This window comes from Ursus americanus, chromosome 3 (genome assembly GCF_024610735.1).
Source record: "Ursus americanus isolate L20-20 chromosome 3, mUrsAme1.1.p, whole genome shotgun sequence".
In the NCBI taxonomy this organism is placed as follows: Eukaryota; Metazoa; Chordata; class Mammalia; order Carnivora; family Ursidae; genus Ursus; species Ursus americanus.
This window is the reverse complement of record NC_142129.1, coordinates 81531984-81551505: the sequence shown is the minus strand read 5'-3', so window position 1 is coordinate 81551505 and position 19522 is coordinate 81531984. Positions and strand designations below refer to the sequence as shown.

Sequence of the window (19522 nt, the reverse complement as noted above, 5' to 3'; positions counted from 1 at the left end):
GTGGGACTTTGGGAGGGGGATGGTGTCGGGGAGAGTATGGGTATAGTTTTGGGCACACTGAGACAGAGTTCCATGCCAAACTCACAATGGAAATGTCATGTCAGAGAGTTCTTGGCTGGAGAGAATCAATTTGAGAGACAACAGTATATGGCCAGACTCCATTATAACTAAGCCAGAGGAGTGAATGAAATTGCCTAGAGAGAGAGTGCAGTGAGTAGAAACTAGGATTCCTAGAGCAGCTGTCTGAGGAATTCCTACATTTAACGGTCAGTGAAAGAATGATCAGAAAAGAGCAGCCAGGGAAGTAATAGGAAAACCAGTCTATTCTCATGCCATTAAAGGCAAGCAAAGGGCCGCTTACTACCTCTGGCCAAAGCTTCTAAATAGTCCAGCAAGATAAAGGCATAAAATCTACTGAAATTAAGGACATGGAGGTCACCGGTGACATTAGCTACCGGTTATGGTAGTAGTTATAGTGGAATGGTGGGTGTGGAAGCCAGGCTGGAATGGATTAAAGAATGAATGAAAAGAAAATATATAATATGCTGACAGAAAATTCATTCAAGAAGCTTAGTTATGAACAAATACACTTTTTTTCTTTGACTAAAGTCTACAGTCTTTAGAGATGTCTGTAGTTATATATTGATGTGCCAGAGATTATGGTGCCAAGTTCTCTCAGTTTGTTTAACATTTGTTCATTCATTCACTCATTTGTTCATTCATTCATTCATTCCTTTATTCTTATTTAACGGATCAATCATTACGTTAGCAAACATGAATTTAATACCTACGATACGCAAGATACTTGACAAGAGCTTAACGGGGGAGAGGAAAAGAATTTCATCAGGTTGTTGTGAACTGGATTGATAGGAAGTAATAAGTGGCACCTGCTTTCTCTATCTGAACAAAATAAGAGAAAAAAAAATGAGTAAGGCAAATAGACAACCATAACATTCCCACAGTCACTATTTGTAAAGGCTAATCTAGGGATGCAGTTTATGGTGAGAGCCAAGGGCTTCTAGTAAGACCCAGAATCACGCCAATGTACCCACAGGCAGCACAGAACCAGGGCAGGCTTCCCATGCAGGGGCAGAACCTATTCTCAGAAGAGGAATGTAGAACACTAAGAGGAAGGAAAAGAGGAGTTGAGCTAAGCAGGCCCAGATATCCTTCTAAGATGCATCAGTCAGGTAAGTCACTCCACCTTTTCTGAGCAGAGTAACTGAAGGTGCCAGTGGAGTGCAAATTAAGTATTTTCTTTGACATGCAAGACAACATGGTGGGTAGAGAGGAAGTGTCTCCCCCCAACTCTGGGTAACTCTATAGAGTATATCGTAATGATTTATTAAATGATACTTTATGACACAAAAGCGTTATATATAAATTTCTATGATGGCAATATAGCACATGGAAATAAGGATATCTAAGGGAGCTGTCTGAGGAATTCCAACATTGAGCACCCAGCTGGAGAAGGAACTGGCATTGAGTTTCCTCTATTACTAGGACAGTGGTATTAATTTATTAAATATTTGTCGAGACCCTACTAAGTGCCAGGCACTTGGCTAGGCAGTGGGGCAGTCAAGGAGAATGTGGTCCAAATGGTATGTATCAGTTTGCTAGGGCTGTCATAACAAATACCACAAACTGGATCGCTTTTATGACAGAAACGCATTGTCTCATAGTTCTGGAGACTAGACATCCTAGATTAAGGGTTTGACAGGGCCATGACCCCTCTGGAGGCACTAGAGAAGGATCTATTCCAGACCTCTTTGTTAGCTTCTGGTAGTTACTTGGTTTATGGTAGCATAACTCTAATCTTCATATAGCATTCTTACTGTGTACATGTCTGTGTCCCAATTTCACCTTTTTATAAGGACACCAGTCATACTGGATCAGGGGCCTACCTTACTCCAGTATGACTTCATCTTAACTAATTACATCTACAATGACCCTATTTCCAACTAAGTTTGCATTCTGAGATTCTGGTGGTTTGGACTTCAATATATAAACTGTGGGAGGGGGAGCACAATTCAACTAATTACATAGTATATTAGGCATGTTCGGGTTACAATTCACTGAGCATTCATGCTATAATAGTTTCCCTGCTTAATAAGGAAAATAGATGATAACTTTGCTATATTTTGGATAATATGATTATGCCTTTCTTCTCTATGACGCTTATTATTGTTTTTAATCAGATACGTTGGGTATTGTATAAGTAACAGAGTATACCCATTAAGAACACATTTTTTAATGGACTATTTTTAGAGCAATTTTAAATTTACAGCAAAATTTAGAGAAAGAGATTTCCCCATAGACTCCTTGCTCACCCCCATGCATAGTCTTTGCATTATCATCCAAAGACCATAGATTAAATTAGGATTCACTCTGGGTGATATATTTTATGGGTTTGGACAAATATATAATGACATGAATCCACCATTATTATATCATACAAAGTTTCACTGCCCTAAAATCCTCCATGCTCTGTCTATTCATCCTGCCCTACCCTCTAACTCCTGGCAACCACAGTGATGTTTTTACTGTCTCCATAGTTTTGCCTTATCCAGAATGTCATATGGTATAGACATTTTCAGATTGGCTTCTTTCACCTCAGTATACATTTAAATATATCCAATGTATTTTAATGGCTTATAGTTCCTTTCTCCTTAGCACTGAAAAATATTCCATTATGTGGATGTACCACCCAAACGGATTTTTAGTAATAAAAGGATGGGAAAGAACAGATCTTACATGCCAACCAAGGGTGCACGTGTTAGCACTCCTCCCCTGTCATGGATTTCAGCTTTAGATGAGTATGGGTGCAAATGTGCCTTCACACAAATCTCATTTGTGAAAGATCTATAGTTTGAGAAGACCCAGACTATTTAAATTTTGACTAAGAGGGAGCCAAATAATCCATGCATATGTTTTAGTTTTCTAGCGGTGTGAAGCTATTTCTTGATTAGAAGTAGTCATGTAGAATTGCCCTTTTTGACTTCCAAGACCTATTTTTCAGCATGACTTTATTATTAAATCTAAACATGAATTTTCTGGATATGTAAATGTACTTTTTTCTTCCTAAGATGCTTGCTGCTGAAGTGAACAGACTTTATCAAACACTGGCATTTTTTGAGCATTCCATTTTGCATTTCTAGGTCGCTTAGATGTCTTGCAAACAAGAGCAAGGCATGTTTTATTTTGTTTCACTAACAATAGAATCAAAGAGTATTTCAATAAAGAAGGATCACCTCTTTTTAAAGAATGGCAATGATGAAAAAACTTTCTCTTTCACCAGAACTGTTGAATTTCCTAGAAACTCTACAGCAACACTGAGACACAAAACAGACGTTGACAATGTACATTCTTAGAAGTGAGGACCTATAAAAAACACATTTTATGTACACTTTTACTGTTGTGAAGAATTAAGAAATATATTTTTCTTCCTCTTTCCTACCCTAATCGTGTTTTGTTGGATTTAGCAAATGCTCTTCTTCTTTACATAAGAAATTCAGAAGAACTCAAAGATCTGTATACATAGTATAGGGACTGAAATCCATTTAATTGGAAGAGAATTAAATGTATGCATTTTTTGCACTCAGTCCGGCTCAAATAAATCCAATAGCTCTGGCCCAGTCCAAGGTTTTGATATAGAACAATATGTATGGTAGCCATTTCATTTGCTTACATGTTTATTGCCCTAGCAGTATCTAACAGATTGCCTTTCAGACACAGGACTAAGAATAAATCCTAATGCTGTGGCTTTGAATGTTCTCACTCAGTTTTATTAAAGAATCAGAAACCAAGATAAAACCATTTCAAGAAGAATGCCTATTTTACACCTTATCCATATTTTCACTTGACATGGTCTATGCATATAGTTAATGTTGAGCTTTCTGTAATTGCCATCCTTCGAAATGAGGGAAAATAATGTTTTTAAGCTAGACAGGAAATTGTTGATTTTATTTCTTGAACAGTCATAAAATTTGAATTTCCAAAATTTGTTTTACCCTGTGAGAGCTCTGTGATTTATATTTCTAACGGCTATGTGACAAATTTTAATAAATCTAGTAATTTTTTTCTCCTGTATTCATATTATTTCTTTGGAAACAAGCATGGCTAGAGAACATTTAACAGGAAAAAAAATGAGGAACATATTTGTACCTACTAAGAAAAGAGAACAGGAATAATTTGAGATAATTTTTTTCTTTTGCTTTTTGTTTAGTGATTCTCAGGTAACAGCAAACACACTCTACAATACGCAGAACATAATTGCTAAGGCTGGTGTCGGGCTGCCTGGGTTTGAATCTGTTCTTTGCAGTGTGACATTGAGCAAGGTATTTAAACACTTAATTTCCTTAACTATATGACAGGAATAATAACATTATCTACCTATAAGCATGAGATGTGACATGCACAGAAACTGCTCAGAGCAGTAAACTATTAAAACATAGTAGGTGTTCAGTAAATGTCATATATTATTATCGGTGAATTCTATTACTTAAAATACTAAATAAATTGCATAGTTAAATCAGTCAAGCAATCTAAATGGTCTCTCTTGACAGAAACAAGAAGTGTGGTCAAGCCTGCATAATTTTAAAGATATTAGATGTTCTTTTAAAAAAAATGCAATTACTAAAAAAAGAGAGAGATACACACGAAGCTAATTTCCTTTTTAAAAAGTGTTCACATAAATTGAGTTTTTCTTCCACCATTGAGACATGTTGTGGGGTTAGGTGATTTAAAGGAGGAAAAATAATCGTCAGATAATAATCCACACTTTTTTTTTTTTTCAAGTTCTGTATTATTTCCTACAGAGTTTTGCATTTGATTTTGCTAGGCATGCGGGGCTGCTACTGAGCTATCAACTTGGCAACACTTTGGCACCACTGAGGGTACAGACTTAAAGTAGCATCAGAGACTTGGCTTCCCAATTTTATATTAGCCCAAGGCTTAGTCTCCTCATATATTCCCTTGGTTTTCTAGCCTGTTTATAACTGGTTACTCCCCACTTCGGTTTCTGGCATTTGTGATAGGGACCGTGGCAGCAAATGGGGTGGGACTTGAAGATTTCTCTTGCTTTCTTGCCAACTCAGTAACCTCATCAAAAAGTGTTTGTTATACCGATCCAAGGTCTTACTGTATTTTCGCAGGGGCGGGGGCTGCCAGAGGATGATCTTCACTTCACTTCTAGAAGCTGAAGTTCTTAGTTAAAATTTGAATCACAGGGTCTTGTACATGAATGAAAATTTCAGTGCTGATTTTTAAACAAGAGAAAAATATTGTTGCAATTGATTTCCATTATGGCCATACTACAGATTGTATCGCATAGCAAAAAGTGGAGGGCATTCCATCTTCAGAAAGGAAGCAGTCATGCAGTGGTCACCAGCATTCTGTGTAGCCAGTTGATTAAAAGAAGTCCAGATGATAGCTTTTTTGCTCACAGAGTGCTTTCACCAAGTTTCCAAAACCTTCTAAAATAAAAAGAGGAATTATAATATGGGTGCTAAAATGTTTGACACTGAATGATTAGTGAATTTTGGCTCATCATTTAAAAAACTAATTACTTTTTTTGATGTACTAAAATATGCACATGGACGAAATACAAAAGTACAAAGGAAAAATACGGTGCTGAGTAGGTTTCCCTCCTGTTTCTACTCCCAGTGCTGCAGCAATCCAGTTAGCAAAGATGATTACTTCTCTGCTTCTTCAGAGATATTTCTATATACACTGACTACTGACTTTTAGGTAGTGTGTGTGTGTGTGTATGTGTGTGTGTGTGTGTTTTAACTTAGTTCTGCTAAAGTGCTTTTAAGTTCTAAAAAAAATGCATTACATAAGTTTTTGTTTTAACTTAAATTCCAGTTCGTTAACATACAGTATAATGTTAGTTTCAAGTATACAATATAGTGATTCAACACATCCATACAACACCTGGTGCTCATCACAACAAGTGCACTCCTTAATCCTTTTAATACCCCTTAATGGGGTATTTCACCCATACCACACCCACCTTCCCTCTGGTAACCACCAGTTCGTTCTCTATAGTTCAAAGTTTGTTTCCTGGTTTGCTCCCTCTCTTTTTTCTTCCCCCGTTGTTTGTTTTGTTTCTTAAATTCCACATATGAGTGAAATTATATGGTATTTGTCTTTCCCTGACTGACTTATTTTGCTTAGCGTAATATTCTCTATCTCCATCCATGTCATTGCAAATGGCAAGATTTCACTCTTTTTTATGGCTGAGGAATACTCCATTGCATATATATACCACATCTTTCTTATACAATCATCAGTTGATGGACACTTGGGCTGTTTCCGTAATTTGGCTATTGTAGATAATGTTGCTATATACGTCAGGGTGCATGTGTCCCTTTGAATTATTATTTTTGTATCCTTTTGGTAAATAACTAGTAGTGCAATTGCTGGATTGTAGGGTAGTTCTATTTGTAACTTTTTGAGGAACCTCCATACTGTCTTCCACAGTGGCTGCAAGAGTTTCCATTCTCAACAACAGTGCATATAAGTTCTTTTCATATAAGGTATGTGAATGAGGAGGGGTGGCCCTTAGACATGGTGGCAATTTATATATTTAAAATTTATACATATATATACACACATATATACACATATATACACATATATATAGATATATGTATATATACACATGTGTATATATATGTATATATATATAATGTAAAAAATAAACCTAGAATAAAATATTAGAATTAGGGAAAGCTAGGGTAACAATTAACTATGCTTCTGATTTTTGAAACGATATATCGATTGAGGAAGCAGAAATTCCCAGTCTTGTAAAGAAATGACTTTTTATCTGTAATATTTGTAACCAAATTCATCTCATCCATTCACGGGGCTAGCCAGGAAAATGTGAATTAGTAATAAATCATATTCAATACCTCAAAATCACTTTTCATCTCTATCTGAAACCCTCAGTTGGTTATAGGTTCTTTGGAGCACTAACAGAACAAAATGTAAAATTAGGAAAATAGAAGAGTCAAGGACTATGAGTAGAAGATGACAAGGAAAAAAAATTCAAGATATAAAAAACTAAATTGTAAAGACTCACTAGGAAGATTAGTAGAGGGAATTATTTTCTATTAACAGGAGAGAAGAGCTGCCTTGATTAGCATATTTTCTTCTTTCTGCAATATTTTTTTTCACATTTTAATAAAAGTAGACTGGAATAATGGCAATAAAGTGAATCCTCATAGCTTTAAAACTGTATATGTGAAACAATTTTAATAATGTAATGCATTTGAAAGATGTTTATCATATAGAAACAAGCCCCCCAAACCCTCAACGAATTTTGGGGTAAGAGAAACTGATGTAAGTATTGAAAATATTCAAAGACCAAAGCAGGATACGAAGTGAAATATAGGATATAAATGTGCAATATCTTTCAGATCTTGCTTTCAAAATTCTGAACGAATTCCAGGAAACTAGTACTATATACAACATAACATCACCTTGTGAAGTTTTATGAATATCAAAGGGCCTTAAAGACAAAAAGAAGACTTTATTTCATTTTAGTCTCGATAATTCAAATACTATTCTTTGAGGCCAAATTGGAGTCAAGGCATTGTTTGATGAGAGCAAGAAGTCAATTAGGAGGAAAAAGATGAGATGCTATTCCTTGCCATGGAGCTCTGTCGAAGGAATGAGTACACACAGAGACCTTCCCTCTTCAGGAACAAAGTCCAGTCCTCAGCCAGAAATAACTAAAGCACTCTTTGTCTGGCAATAGGTAGCTGAGATTTCACACTGCAATTATAATCACTTCTTATGAGGAGAAATATGAGACGAGGAAATGGAACACAGAGTGAAAATCAGACCTAGAGAGAATGGATGGCTATGATTAGAAATACGATTAAGATGCCTGGAGAACCTGAAGACACTTAAACATGGCCACCGGTCCTCAGGCTTTCTGCAAGTGCTGCACAAGCCCGAGTGTTACCCTGGTTGCTGTTGCTCTGCACTCCTCATCCGTGTATCAAATCGCTCTCTCACGCACATCGTACAAACCCTCAGAGAAGTAGAAAAACACTCTCCACACAGGTTGAGTGCAAGATCCCCAAAATGCTGAATCAGTGTGAGGCCATGAAGAGGTTCAAATAATGCATCACTTTTAGTTTAACAGCAAAGTGAGCTGGCCTTGATTTGAAGTGACATTCCTGAAATTAATCATGATTTCAACTTTTCCCCAATGCGGTAGTTAAAATTACTACTGTAGTTCATAAGAAGGAGCTCTAAAATGATTATCTTACTACTTCATAATCACACCCAGATACTCAGAACACTTGACAACTAGGGCACTTCTAACTTTTAAATAATCCTTTTAAGAAAAGATGCCCGTCATTTATAAATGGAATATCTAATTTTAGAAGGTTAATCTAATATAGTCCCCAAAATTTGCCCCATCTGATGGAAAAATAAAACCTAGTACAGTGTTCGGGAACAAGATCATAAAATTAAGCCTCCAAACAAAAAAAAAAAAAAAAAAGAAAAGAAAAGAAAGAAAGAAAAGGAAAAAAGAAAGAAAGAGAAAAGAAAAGAAGAAAAAATAAAGATCTGAGTGGATACACACATCACAGTCTCTGTGAACCCACACAAAAATAAGCAGGGGATAGGCACTGGGGTGGTTTCAGAGTGGGCTATTATTCACAGTAAAACAGCGAGATTCACTATGGAGGACATAATTCTTTGGACAGTGACAGGACCTCATTCACAGAACCAGGACTGATGGTGCATACACAGTCAGCGTGCCAAGCAGCACAGAACCTGGATGCGGGTCCCTAATGGTGAACTGAGATCATTGCTGAGGACACTGGGTGATCACATAAGGGACACTCTGTTTGCTCTCTGGGAGAGGCAGTTCATTTGCACTAATTGCAGGCTTGGGGGCCTGGAGAAGGCAGCTCTGTGTACACATACTGTATTCCCTTTGTTGGCGAAGGTAGCTCTCACGGGCCCTGTTCTTCCTGGGAGTGTGTGTGTGTGTGTGTGTGTGTGTGTGTGTGTGTGTGTGTGTGTATTAACAGAGAGACTTAGCTGCCTTTAAAATATATGTGCATTTCTAATTCCTTGCACTAGGCTTACTAATAGCTAGTGAGGGGAAGTTACAATATAATAGTGAATTACTTTCCGGAAAAGTTTAGCAGACAATTCATGAAATAAAAGAAATCCAAGAAAGCTTAACCCAATTCCTGTGGTTTATAGGATTTTTTTTTCTTCAGAAAAGTTCAATCTTAAAAACAAAACAAAAAACTATCTACTTATTAACCACCTATTCTTTATTTTAATTCTGGCATAGTTAACATAGTGTTATATTAGTTTCAGGTATACAATATAGTGATTCAACATCCACCTATCTATTTTTCGTATTTTCACAAGAAACAGAATAATCCTCAAAAAAAAAGTAAAAGTTGCCCTTGTCCTAGCGATGTTTACAATACATGTGGGGATGCCAGACATGCACGTTACGAAAAGTCACCTACAAATACCAGGCTAATCAGTATCTTCCAAATGAATGAAGAGTGTAAAATTGTATTTCAATAATTCAGAGATAGACAGTTTCAACTTTTCATTATGGGAGTCAACAAGTGATTTCTTGGGAATATCAACATTTTTATTGAATTTTGACTAAAAGAGTAGGAGGGTACAATATGGAGAAGGCATTATCAAACAGGTAGAGGAGTTTTATGAGTATAGAATGCAGATGAAAGAAGAGATGGGGGATTGGTGGGGACCAAAGCTAACAGATAGATTACAGTCAAATATGGGACGACCTGAGGTGTTGCCCAAGGAGTTTGGAGCAGTAGAAATGGAAGCTCATCCAAGTTTTGGGAAGGATAGTTACATGATCAAGTGCTGGTTCAAGGATCTTTAATTGATGGAAGAATAACAGGCAATTTGATAGGGAGGGAGCCTGGAGGAATATAGATCTGTTAGGGGACTATGGTCCACAAATGAGGTGATAAGGCAGTAATCTAGGATGGTGATATTTGGAAAAAAGAGATTAAAACTACAGGCCCAGTGATCTTTTATATCTAATAATATATAGCAAGCCTGGGGGAAACAAATATCAAAGAACTCTGAGCTATCTGGGTGAAAAGAATTTGAAAAGTCAAGTAAAGGCCTTTATGAGTTGATCTGCTTGTTTTATGGGAGAAGAATTTAAGTGGAATGTTGCATTTAAGTTGCTACAGAAATGCTTAGGAGGGGCAGTCCAGTGGGCAGTAGTTAGAAACACGGCCCTGGAACATAAGAGAAAAGCAAAGCCTGCAGGTAAATCTACGGTACTTGAAGCTATGGGGCTGGATGTCAACGCTAACAAGATAAAGATGTCTAAATATAGGTGAGGTTAATGTCAAGGAAAGGTTTCCTGGGGATATGAATTTTAAATATCAGTTTAAAGACAGATTCTCTAAGATGATGTAAAGCTGTATCATTCTTGCAAGCATTAGATCTAACACCCCAGCCACAAATTCAGTGAAGGACAAATATAACAGAATACAATGTATTGAAATACACTGAGCTGAAAGACTGTGATTTTACCTTATGGAGGTCAGGAGTCATTTTGTCCTCAGCATGGTTAACAGCCCAGAGAAATGTGGTGGAAAGGGGATGAGTTCAGGTATTCCTGGGTCCATATCTCAACTCTTTTTACTAAATTAACTATTACCTTTGTTAAACACCTTAAGCTAAATTTCAGCATATTCTTTGTTAAGTAAGCATATATGATTATAGGATAAGAGAGACAACATATGTACTATATGTCTAGGCCATCTTATGCATTCATTATAGGAGAGTTCCAATTATTTGTTTTATTTTCATTTTTGTAACTTTCAGTATCAACAAGGATCAAACTACATTTCTAAGGATAGAACTATACTGATTTCTATCACCAAAGTGACATGTGTCAGAGAAACATTTCTGATCTGAGACACTGAAAGATCATTCTATGGCTTTTCTCAGTGATATGGGCTAAATCCCTCTGTCTGGTGTAATTTTGAGCAAAAAAGGGAACGTAGCAGTAAGCAGTTGACATAAAATATGTGAATATTCATGGAGAAGATTAGTAGAACTTCATGTAGAAATTATATATTTAAAGGTGGTCACCAACTTTACATAAATATGGCCTGAAAGTAAAAGGAATATATAGTTCTAGTATAAATTCAAAGGAGAAAAGATGAAGCAAATGAGTAATACAAGTAAATCAAGGACTCCTCTAAAATCTATTTACATAGAGAAAATAATTCATTTTGGTAAAGCATAAGGAGTTAAAGATTGGTAGTTCTGATCTTTAAATACTTACAGAATATTATTTTAAAAATAGGATTTTTGGGGGCGCCTGGATGGCTCAGTCGGTTAAGCAACAGCCTTCGGCTCAGGTCATGATCCTGGAGTCCCAGGATTGAGTCCCGCATCAGGCTCAGAGAGTCTGCTTCTCCCTCTGACCGTCCCCCCTCTCATGCTCGCTCACTCTCTCATTCTCTCTCTCTCAAAACATAAAATCTTTTTAAAAAATAAATAAAAATAGCATTTTTTTTTTTATATCCACAGAGCCACATAAGTTGAGTTGTATATGATTTCCAGCAATGAAAGAAGAAGAAACTTTTGGTAGGTAGAAACTTATAATGCCACTTTTAAAGACGTACAAGTGAAATTGTGGTCTTGTGTATACATGTTGCTGAGAAACGTATTTACGCTTCTATTTGGTGCTGTAAGACTTAGGATAGCATAGCAGCTAAGAACACGGGTTCTGGATGCATACTTCCTATATATAAATGCCTGTTACTGGGCAAATTACTTAACTGTAGTGTACCTCAGTGTCCTTATCTATGAAATAGTACCTAACCTGTAAAAATCTGTAGCGAGTTAAGTGAACTAGTACACATAATGAAGCTAGGGAGTTCCTAGCACATGGTAAGCACCCGCAAGAAGTTAATTTTTACGTTATTTATTATCATTATTATCAGTATTTTTATGTAATGGAATAAAATTACCTCAGTAAGCTTTTCTCACTCTAAATGCACCTCATTGATTATACTATTTATCCTCTGATGTGACATCTGATATCAATTAGTATTACAGGCTACTAGTTGGTACAGGGCAGTAACTAAAACTTAAGCAACAATTTTCTCAATATTGCTGAAAGTGTCTTATATCTGGTGACTGTGTATGGGAAAAAAGAAAAAAAAAAAAAACAAAGACAGGATAGAGACCCTCTGCTATAAAAAGAAATATGACAAGGTTCAAAAGGTGAAGAGCTGAGTGAATGTATACAAGAGAGGCAAAGTGAACCCTAAAGTTTCTGTTGGATAAACATAAAGAAAAACAAAGATTTCTAATAAGGGATGACAGACCAATTTCTGGTTTGGGCTGTTTCCTCCATTTTTGAACACTGGGTGAAGAGCGGCCTCATTTACATATCTCTCATCTTCCATAAGGGAAAGAATAAGACAGTACAAGGGCCATTTGCCCAGCCAGGCTTATGGAGCCACTGCAAGCATCTGTAAGCATTTGTGGCATCCACTGAGTATCCAAACATCCCAGAGTTGGCCTGGGATGTTCTCTACCATCCTCCGGCTGAGAGGTCCAGGAACAGACATACAACTAGGGCTGGTTAAGAAGAGTACAAACTGATCCATTTTCCTTGGGGGCCCTTAAGACTTTCTAGCCGAAAACAAACAAACACACAAACACAAACAAAATCCCAATTCCTTATGTCTAGTATGTATGAATTGAAAGGAATAGTGCTTTCTAGATTATGACCCCCAATTAAATAAATTTCTCGTTTATAAATCTTTGGGTCAAGAACGCTTCATTTGATTTGCCCTATACAGAGTAGAAATGAAATAGAAACTAATGATTTAGGCCCAACCAAGGACAAATATTTTATGTTTTTAGCTATAAGGTGTTAACCAGTAAGAAACTCTGTAACTGCTCTTTGATCCCCGACTTCTCCTTCTTTTGTAATTATTGCTCCCACTTGGCTGAATCATTTTGCTTCTCATATCAAAGATAACTAAGAAAACTATGTACTGTCAACTTAATTTAAATCTATTACATAATGAAAAGTCAATACTTTGACAAAGGTATTTCAGAATCAAAAAAGAAAATGCATCTAATTGCTTGAAAATGACCTGTAAAGCTGTAAACTGCTTTCCTCTCGTGTACATTCACTCAGCTCTTCACCTTCTGAACTTCATCACATTTTTTTCCAGCACAGGGTCTTTAGTAAACAAGTTACATTATGTACCAGTAGTGATTTTTAGCGTTTGTATCCAGAAATCGGTGATTAGTAGGATCAGAGCCTAAGTTTTTCACCATTATATTAATGGAGGAGATTGTTCTCTGAGTAATCAAGGTGAAACCACTTTTTAGGGGTTTTTTTACACCTTGATTGGCACAGATTAGATTTTAGTCTCTGTGTTCAAGGAAGGACATTTTTGCAGGTATTAAAGGTAAAAAGCAAGCTTATGAAACTTTGATAAAAATAATTGAGCATGAAAATTCAAATACTATGTCACTACAGTAACAGTACATTGATAATTCAAAATGTAGACATCAGAGTAGTTGTAGGAAATATATCATGAATAATATGTATGCAAAGTGCATGTGTTAACATTTTTTCAAGAGCTTTAATACAGTTCTTTAGGTTTTCAATGCCTACTGATATGCTGTTATTGAACAATAAATAACTAAAGCAAAACTTTGGGAACTTACTCCAAGCTTAGAGGCTACAAGAATGCCATACTTTTGCTTTGACATTTAATTATGAAAAATATAATGAAAAATATCTTTTATAGTTATAATAAAAAATTATGGCACTCTGTTAGTAATAAGCACAAGAAAACAGCAAAGCAATACCTTGTGCAAACACACTGTATATCTGCCTGATATTCTTTATATATGTGATATAATAGGTTGCAAATCAAAGAGATAACAAGTCTTTTCCTTGTTCAAGGGTAGGTGCCTTTACCAAGTCAATGTCGAAAGGTGCTTTCTCCACATTGCCAGGTTAGATGGTAAGGGTGGAGAGAAAAATATACAGACATGGTGTAGCTCCAGGCATTTTGAGGACTGTGTTCGCTGCAGTTGTTAACTAAATCACATGACACAACCACTTTTTACAGAACTGTGTATACTGAGATTTCTAAGGATAGATATTACCTAATATTAATCAGCAAAGACCCCAGAGCTTTACGCAATCATATTCATGACTTGTAACATTTTCTAAGATGTAGAAACCATTCATTATATTGCCATTAATACTGTGTAAGTGAAACTAAAAATTGAGGAACTTGAATTAATGACTTCATACGTCAAAATTAAAATAAAAGGGATATAAGAATTATGTCCTTTTCATTTGATATCATAATCATCTCTCTCTGAAGGGAACTATAATCATACACACACACACACACACACACACACACACACACACAAACACACACACACACACGGGGTGCCTGGGTGGCTCAGTTGTTAAGCGTCTGCCTTCGGCTCAGGGCGTGATCCTGGCGTTATGGGATCGAGCCCCACATCAGGCTCCTCTGCTGTGAGCCTGCTTCTTCCTCTCCCACTCCCCCTGCTTGTGTTCCCTCTCTCGCTGGCTGTCTCTATCTCTGTCGAATAAATAAATAAATAAAATCTTAACACACACACACACACACACACACACACACACACACACACACACTGACTAACCTGGTGTTACTACTACTCCATTTCCATTGACCACAGGCCTCTCTTCCTCTTCCTCCTCAGGAGGCTCTATACTTGCTTTCTCCATGTTGCTCACTGATTTATTCCTCTTCCGTTTTCCTTCAGCACTTGGAGTGGCTCCCGGAAGTATCTGGTCTGTCACATTTAACAATAATGGTGCTGGTTCTGCTGGAGGCTTTGGCGTGCCGTAGTAATTGTCTGCAAATGATACGAAAACATTATGGAGTTAAATATTTCTCTTACTGTGTGCATAATTTGTAAAGAATGGAAATTATATGGACAAATGTGTATCCTGTTTCTTACATATATGTGTATTTTACATGCATACATATATATAGCTTTGTATACTTTCGCATTTTTATATATATCTTTATTTGTTGCTTTTACTATATGGGGCTTTAATGCTTAAATAAAGAGATAGATTTCTCTTCATTCTCACCTTTTGCCAAACCAAAATATAGTTTTATGTATTAGTCTCATATGGTACAAAGCAATTTCAAAATTAGTTTCAAAATTTGATAAGCCTTGATTATAACCTTTTTAAAAAACAATTATGGCTGAATGAGGGTGAAGGTAACTTTTCTTTTAAGATTTATTTATTTGAGAGAGAGAGAGATTGAGGGTGCGTGAGCAGGGGGGAGGGGAAGAGGGAGAGAAACAGATGTCCTACTGAGTGTGGAGCTGGATAGACAAGATTTGACCTCGGGAACCCAAGATCGTGACCTGAATTGAAACCAAGAGTCAGATGCTTAACTGACTGAGCCACCCAGTGCCCCATGTAGCTTTTTTTTTTTTTTTAACTTTTATTTTTTTTTAGCATATCTCACAACATTTTGGAAAGGCAAAGCATATTGTGCTTTTCTCCAGCTTTCAAAGGGCTCTGTTTTCCTTGTTATGCACAGCATCCTGCCCAGAGGGGTATTTCCAGGCCAGTTTAGTGGTTCCCATGGCTGCTGACAGTGAGCCTGCTGCCCTAATCATTCTTCAGATTATCACAGCTCCATGATCTGAGCTATGGAATATTTGTTTCTCCCATCAGTCTGTGAGACTTCTTAAAGGAGGAGACAAATTCTTATTTCTCTCTGTAATAACTGCCTGACACATAGTAGGCATGGAATAAATGCTTACTAAGTAAGCATCTTTATATATTTAAGCTGAATTGATCGTAGTTTAAAATTCTGATTGGTAAAGAACATAGTGGTATTTTCTAAAATCAGTGTTATACTTTTAGCATCAACTTCAAGCCCACATTGGTGTTTTCATTTAATTGAATAATTTATGCACTCATTTGCTACTCATTCATTACAATCTTTATTTAGTACTGACTCTGCACCCAGGCACTCCAATATATGTTTGAGAGAAAAAGAATCCTTGTCTTCCAGATGCTCAGCAGTGTAGGGTGGAAGATAGGCGCACTTGACATCAAGCAGATAAGCATTATAACAAGAAATAGGACTAAGCACTGCAATCAAGGAGGCCCAGAGGAGGAAGCATATCTCACAATCTACAGAGGCCGCTGAAGGCAATTGGGAAAACAGTGTGCTCTGGAAGAAAAAACCCTGAACGAGAAATCCCGGGTTCTAGACTTGACTTTTCTACATGACTACAAATCAAGGAAGTTACTTAACCCCACTGAGGCTCAATCTCTTCATCTGTATATTGGGAATAGTGATACTTTTCTTACCTATGGGTTGCCAATAACCAAAATCTACCAAAGTTAAGTTAAATGTGATAGGCATACGCTGCGGAGAAATTAGATGGTTAGTTGAGAGAAGAGGCTGAAAAATCTTGGGGAAAATGGGCAGAAACAAAAGAGTTTGGTCAAAACATGCAAGTTGCCTCTGTGAGTCCCAGACTCTGAAAGCCCAGCTGGTCCCATTGCCATGGACACAGCCCTCGCCTGCCACTCCTTTGGCTGGAATGAGCCCCAATCTCTCCTCAGGAGTTCTGATTAGCTCATTTCCAGGAAAACTCCCAGTCAGGGTTGTCTTGGCTGAGCCTCAGTCATGGAAGAGCCTATGAGCTGCCAAATTAGGGCAGGAGAATGAATGGCTGCTCTCCTTTGATTTTGGGAGAGGGAGGCAGAGCTCTACCTTCCATCCATCTCATCACAGGGCTCTCTCCCCAGGAGGGAAGGGTCTTGGGGTGCTGGGCCAGCAGAAATGACCAATGCCTACTACATTTGGCCTCCTCATTGGGTTGTTGTGAAGATGAAGAATGTCTGAGGAAGTGCTTCATAAACTGTAAAATTGCACTGGTTTTAATGGCAGTGTAAACCTCATGCTGGCACTAAGTGAATATTCTGAAGGCTAGCTGTAACACTAATGATGTTGCTCATTTTCATGGGTATTCACAGTTGTAAGAGAAATACAAGGGAAAAAAATATCATCATGGAAAGCGGTTCTTATACATGTAAAACTTTTATACAGAAGTCTGCAAAGTAGATGATACACATTTTGCTAAAGGTTACTTCCTAATTTAATTTAGAGCATTTCAAATGAATCAGACCTTTAAATGTACTTGCTGAATTCTGAGCAAACAAAAACTGCTAGTTACTTCTTAGAAGTCTATTATATTTCAGCATCCCTAAGGGCTTGCACCATTCTCAGTACACTGCTATGCTTTCAATGGAATCTCAATATTTAACTGCTTCTCTAATAAACAAAGTAAAACAACTAACCCACATGTCAGAATAAATAATATACTTGTAAGTAGTATTCTGAGAATTTTAATACCTTCAAGTATATACAGTATTGAGAAAAATGGATCATTCGGCAGTGGTTCCCCCCCCCCCCCCGCCAACTTGTCTTTTATAGTTTAAATCTTCCTGAAGTAGAAACATAACATTTTATTAATTAGAAATAAATTCATAGCTTAGGCTAAAAATAAATATGAAGTAACAACAGATCCTGTTGAATTTATATTGCTAAATAATTACACCTATTGACATGTAATGTGATTATAAATTATATACTAATATCCTATTTCTACAATTTGATTTATGAAAATAAGACTTCAGATTAAATTTCAGATGTACAACTGTATGAATCATTAGTTAAAATGTTAAGGTTATCTTCATTAGCAATAATAAGAGCAATTTAGAAGAGGCACAGAAATAACCCATACGGTTACTACACTTGAGAAATATAATTTACAGAGAATTGGCTGTTTACCAAACCCAACGCATAGAACAAGGCAACCAGAAATACCTAAACTAAGTTGAAGAACTAGTCAGGTAGTCAGGTAGCTAAGTCACTGAAAAGATTCTCCGAAGTAAGTGTATAGAAATTCTTATACTAAGGGTAAAATGTGCCTTTTAGGTAACATACCAGCACGTTTTCAGAAGAAAATAAACAGCAAACTGTTTTTAATTACAGTTTGGAAATAGTGTCCCATTAAGAATGAAATGCCTCTATGCATGGTGACAAGCATTTAGCAAACCTAAAATCTCAGAATACCATAGCAATATGGTGTAATATTTAATGGCACAGATCATGCTGAAACAGACTGTCTTTGAATCCCGTGTCCCCTAAACGGGCTGCCTCTTTACATTCTTAAGTTTCTTCAGTTAAGCTGGGAACATGGGGCTGTACGACGACTATAGTCAAAACAGCAACTACAATGACTAGTACTATGATTACCACCACCACCATTTACTTAGCCGGACGCTGTAACAGATATTTTACTGATGCGCTTTTGGAGCAAATGGGGGCTAGAAAAACTCTTAACTCCTCAGTGCTGTTATAAGGATTAATGATAATGAAGGGACATACAATATGACTAGCTCAGAACAGGTCTCAATATATGAGGGCTACCTTGGACATTTATTCATCACAAAACTGTATGAAATCATTCTGTCTCTGTAGTTAAAGAAACTGGAGGCTCTAAAAATTAAACTATTTACCAATATTACACATGAAGTGAGTGGAAAACCTGTATCTGTTTGACTTAAGAACTTCATCTCTTCAAAATACTATGTTGCCTCTCAAGAGGAAAGAAAAAGGAAGAAAAAAAGAAAAGAAAAGAAAAGAAAAGAAAAGAAAAGAAAAGAAAAAAGAAAAGAAAAGAAAAGAAAAGAAAACTGGGATGAAATTTGAAATCTGCCCTCAACTGACAGGAGAGAACTTCATTCAAAGCCACAACCAATGGGAGGGGGTGGGGGAAAGAGGGAGACACTGGCTGGCTCATTTGCTAGAGCATGGGACTCTTGATCTTGCGGTGTAAATTCCACCCCACACTGAGCACAGAGATTACTTAAAAATCTTAAAAAGTTGGGACATTTGGGTGGCTTTTTTCCCACTCCCCTTTCAAAAATGTACATGTGCACATGCCTGCACGTATTATGTGTGTTTGGGGGGATGAGGTGGAATATAGGCTTTTCTAGTCTACTTTTCACTGAATACATCTGTATTTGTAAAAAAACGACATATTCATTAGCAGTTTCATGTGAATTTAATATAAAATTTTACTTTGTTGTTGAATATCATGACAAAATCAAATGATATATAAAATTGCTCACTTATTTCTATTATAATTAGGATAATCTATACATTACACAGTCTTATTTTTAATCAGTGCCTGGGGGAAAAAGAGAATTATTTGAGGAACTTGATTTATTCCTCAGCTTTTTAAGTACTTAAAAGAATGATTTTTTCCCCCATAAAGTTATAGTTATAAAAGAGTGAAACAGGGTAGGTGCACCTATTTCTGACATCATAAACATGGAAAAGATTTCTAGAAATCTGAATAAAAAGAACACTCTATAAAATGTCAA

The 19522-nt window shown here is 36.7% G+C and overlaps 1 protein-coding gene across 9 annotated transcripts in view; it reads right to left on the bottom strand.

Annotated features, from left to right (window-relative positions):
• Nucleotides 1-19522, bottom strand: part of MAGI2 (membrane associated guanylate kinase, WW and PDZ domain containing 2) — a 1265804-nt gene that overhangs the window by 438276 nt on the left and 808006 nt on the right. For all 9 annotated transcript variants that reach the window (XM_087861146.1, XM_087861140.1, XM_087861142.1 and 6 more), the window contains one exon: nucleotides 14731-14946. In XM_087861146.1, coding sequence (XP_087717272.1) covers nucleotides 14731-14946 — 216 coding nt within the window. The remainder of the gene's footprint in view (nucleotides 1-14730; nucleotides 14947-19522) is intronic.